This window comes from Xiphophorus couchianus, chromosome 12 (genome assembly GCF_001444195.1).
Source record: "Xiphophorus couchianus chromosome 12, X_couchianus-1.0, whole genome shotgun sequence".
Classification (NCBI taxonomy): domain Eukaryota; kingdom Metazoa; phylum Chordata; class Actinopteri; order Cyprinodontiformes; family Poeciliidae; genus Xiphophorus; species Xiphophorus couchianus.
The window spans coordinates 18,411,732-18,415,502 of record NC_040239.1 but is presented as its reverse complement, the minus strand read 5'-3'; the positions used below and the strand labels follow the sequence as shown (position 1 = coordinate 18,415,502).

General features: G+C 40.9%; 1 protein-coding gene across 1 annotated transcript in view; it reads right to left on the bottom strand.

Annotated features, from left to right (window-relative positions):
- pip5k1bb (phosphatidylinositol-4-phosphate 5-kinase, type I, beta b) overlaps positions 1-3,771 on the bottom strand; it is a 41,815-nt gene that overhangs the window by 3,026 nt on the left and 35,018 nt on the right. Inside the window, exons 13-14 of the mRNA XM_028033092.1 lie at positions 2,911-3,034; positions 302-425 (exon numbers count right to left, since the gene is read on the bottom strand). Coding sequence (XP_027888893.1) covers positions 302-425; positions 2,911-3,034 — 248 coding nt within the window. The remainder of the gene's footprint in view (positions 1-301; positions 426-2,910; positions 3,035-3,771) is intronic.

Here is a 3,771-nt window from a genome sequence, read left to right as displayed (position 1 = left end):
CTGTAGAGAAGAAAACAAAACTTTTTAAAAGCACATATGTTCTAGAGCCAGAAAACTTAAAACAGATGTAGAAACTGGAATAGACGCAGAAATTGTTCTATTCCAAAGTATGGCTGTCTAAATGTCACACCATCACTCCTTTGCAACAATCCACGCTGCTGCCACCTACTTTTATTTATTTTTTTTAACATCCAGATTTTTGTCACAGAAATGAATATAAATTCTGATGACAAAGTTGTAAAAAAAAAATAAGGAAAATGCTTTTCAGAGTAAGCCCAAAGTGATCAAAAATACAACGTACCAAGTACACGTCAAGAACGGATCCGTCGTCCCGGTCGATGTCCACATCTACGGTGCTCTGCTCTGAAGTGAGGCAGATGGCGCTGTCCTCCAGCGTGAATGTAGAGCTGGATGCAACATCATCCCTGCAGCAGGACAACACATTTAGAGGTGAACTTTTGCCCTGAGAGTTTATTCTCTGGCTTGAAAGCAGCTGTATAAACACAGTCTGAAACAGACAGCAAGCTGGAATACTCCTCAGAATTAAACTAAACCCAAGACACTGTCTGGGTTCAGGATTTAGGTTCGTATCCTTTAGGTTCCACAGTGTCGGAAATGTCTTAAATAGAAGTGAACCAATCCCCTCCAGATTTAAAAGATTTGGCACAGAAATCAGTCGAAAATAATACACACCAGGCAGCAGAGTGTGTTCTGCCTGCGTGTTTCATGATGGGGACTAACTTTAACCTGGAAGAATACAGTTCTGGTTTGAAGTTCATTTATGATGTAAAGCACTTTGAACGGCCTTGTTGCTGAAACGTGCTGTACAAATAAACGTGATTGATTGATTCATTAATAACACAAATGTCACTTTCATTCAGGGCTACAAATAGTTACTTTTCCAGGTTTAAAATGGAAAAATCTAATGCTTTTTGGGGGTTAAGGTTAGGGTTAGGGATAGGGCTAGGGTTAGGACCATTGGAAATGTTTCCAATGGTCATATGAAGCAAAGATTGAAATACTGCCAAAATGACAAGAAGACTATTTGGATGAAACATAAGGAGGCGTTTAAACTGGAAAACCCTGTCAGAACTTTTGAGCATGGTGGTGGCAGTATCATGCAATGGGGATGTTTAGCTGCCAGAGAATGAAGACAACCTTCAGATTCTCCATCTTCACCTCAAATCAACAGCTATATAGCTGAAACATGGAAACACTGTTGGTTGTCAACGATACCAGTACAGATCAAAACTGGTGTTAGAATCAGTAAAGCAGACCAGCATTAAGATTTTGATTATTTGTGAATACACACCAGGCAGCTTGGTTTTATTGTGTGTGCAATAAAACCAAGCTTTTAAAACGAGCTCCACCATTTCTCCTAACAGTCAAATATCCAACCAGAATTATTCAAAGAGATTTTTAAAGACTACTACCTCTAAATATTAGCAACAAAGAGAATCCAAATATATACTTAAAAGAATAAAATCAAGATAACAGGAACTCCCCCCGCCCCCAAAAAATACCTTGACCACCATAAAACCTTTGCATTACCATGTCAATTTTTTCCCAGGCATCTTTGCTTCAACCACTAGATGGCATCAAGAACAATGTTTTCTCAGCATGGACAGGTGACTCCCTGATAAATGCAGGAATGTGTTATGATCGTTTTATGACAGATATGATGAGGAACCTTTAGGTTCAAAGTGAAAATGAATTCTAGGTAGAGAGTCGTAAAGAGTTTTCTTAGAGACTCTTGGTTTCATCAAGGCAAAACAGATAAACGGCCAACTGTACACACCCACACACATCTGACATGGCCACTACTGCAACAGGCCGGCCGACGGGGATCGTCGCCAGCTGATGTGCGGCCTCTAATGCGCTGCTTGTTCTGCTTTGTCGCAGTCTTTGCGTGGCCTGACATCGCCGGGTTAAAACTGTATCAAAGCTGCTGTTTAAATATTTATGGAAACAGCCGGGAGAACAATGTGAGGGCGGCAGCAGGTGACCAACGAAGAGGGGCGAGTCCCACAATGGAGCCTCAGAGAGCACGGCTGAGCCGGCGCGGGCGCACAGGAGGAGAGGTGAAAGACAAACAGGCACACAGAGGACAGGGGACAAAAAGATTTCTAGGAAGGGGGACATTAAATGGCCTTCAGCCAGAGGGGCGGAGTTTAACACCGAGGAAATGAAAGCGTAACAAAACCTGTTAATGTGAAACTATCGCTAGGATTGTTTACCTGATTTCATAACGTTTAACGAGGCAACAGATACCTTGTAAAGGTCAGTGATTAGTTTCTCTTGAGACGCTCCTCCTAATCTTTTATTAACATTAACAACATCCACCCACCCCAACACCAGAGGCCATTTGGTGTTCTGGAAGAGTTTGTGTATCAGATAAATGTTGCCAAGTTAATTAAATCACTCATTGTGGCATAACATCTCTCAACCAACAACGCATCAAACCTGAAAGCAGAAGACAAAACCGTGTCATTCCTAGAAACTGAGGCCAACGCTCGCATCGTCTCATGACGATGCGGTTTGGAGTAAAACAATCATCCTGTTTTATTGAACATAACGATAAATTCTCTGTTCTTTGACCTCCACAGTCACCAGATCCAATTTGGTATGAGATAGAGTGGATTATTTGTCATCTGCTTGTTGCTATCATGTCAGTATAAATCATAGTCTCCGGATTATTTCTGACAATTTATTGAATCTCTGACACGAATAAATAATGTCAGAGATTAGTTATTCTCTGACATTGCTCTGAAAGAAGCACTTTCAAAGCTTCTTTCTGAAAGTGAAAGAAGCTCCAACCTTGAACTAGCAAAGTGTACCTAATAAAGTGGCTCCTGGGTGTGCATCAGTAGGAACAGAAAGGAAAACATAAAGGCGAAGCATGGACATTACCTCTCTGTTTGGCTTTCCACATTGACATAGATGGAGGAAGTGGAGATTGTCCCCATGGAGTACGCCTCGTAGAAGGATGGGTTGGCAGGGACCAGATCAGGACGCAGGAATGAACCAAAGACACCTGAAGACATGAAGAAGAGTAACACAATTCGGTTTCCTAAATACGACCTCTACAATGTGAAACCATCATCTAATGACGATGTAGACCATAATGGAGATGGTCTACAAATGACGCAAGATTGAAGAAACAGGATCAGTGTGTTTCAGATTGGATACAAACCGAAATGTGAGATAATTCGTCAATCTTTGCCGGGCGTGCATAGGTGGTTGGGATGGGTGTTGATCATCAGATTCATCAACAATTTTCTTGGACTTTTGCAGTTTTGGTTCAAAACGGCTGAGAAAATAAGCCACCTGCTGCTGTGAGTAATTCAGAACGTCTTGGCAACTAATTTAGTGATTTCTTAAAGTATTCTATATTCTTAACTCCGGGGCATTTTATAAAACAATCGTGCGGTCCCTCCCAACGAATTGAAAGTTGCTTGTTATTGGGTCTTTTAACAATAGAATAATCCTACGTGCATGAGCAAATTCACACAGAAAAGGTTAGACAGACAACTGATGAACCTTTTCCCAAAGTCGTATCTGTAACTAAATCCTAACGAAATCCAGTTGGGGTGGAAGAGAAGTCTAGATTATAAGAGAGGACCATAAATCCGGAAAATTTTGAGAAATTATGCAATGAACCAAAGCTGAACCTTTTTATATTCAACACAAAATTATGCTACAGGGTTAAATGATTAATACTGATTAAGGGATTCATTATGTCTTTACCAGGGATGTGGATAAAAGTTGAGG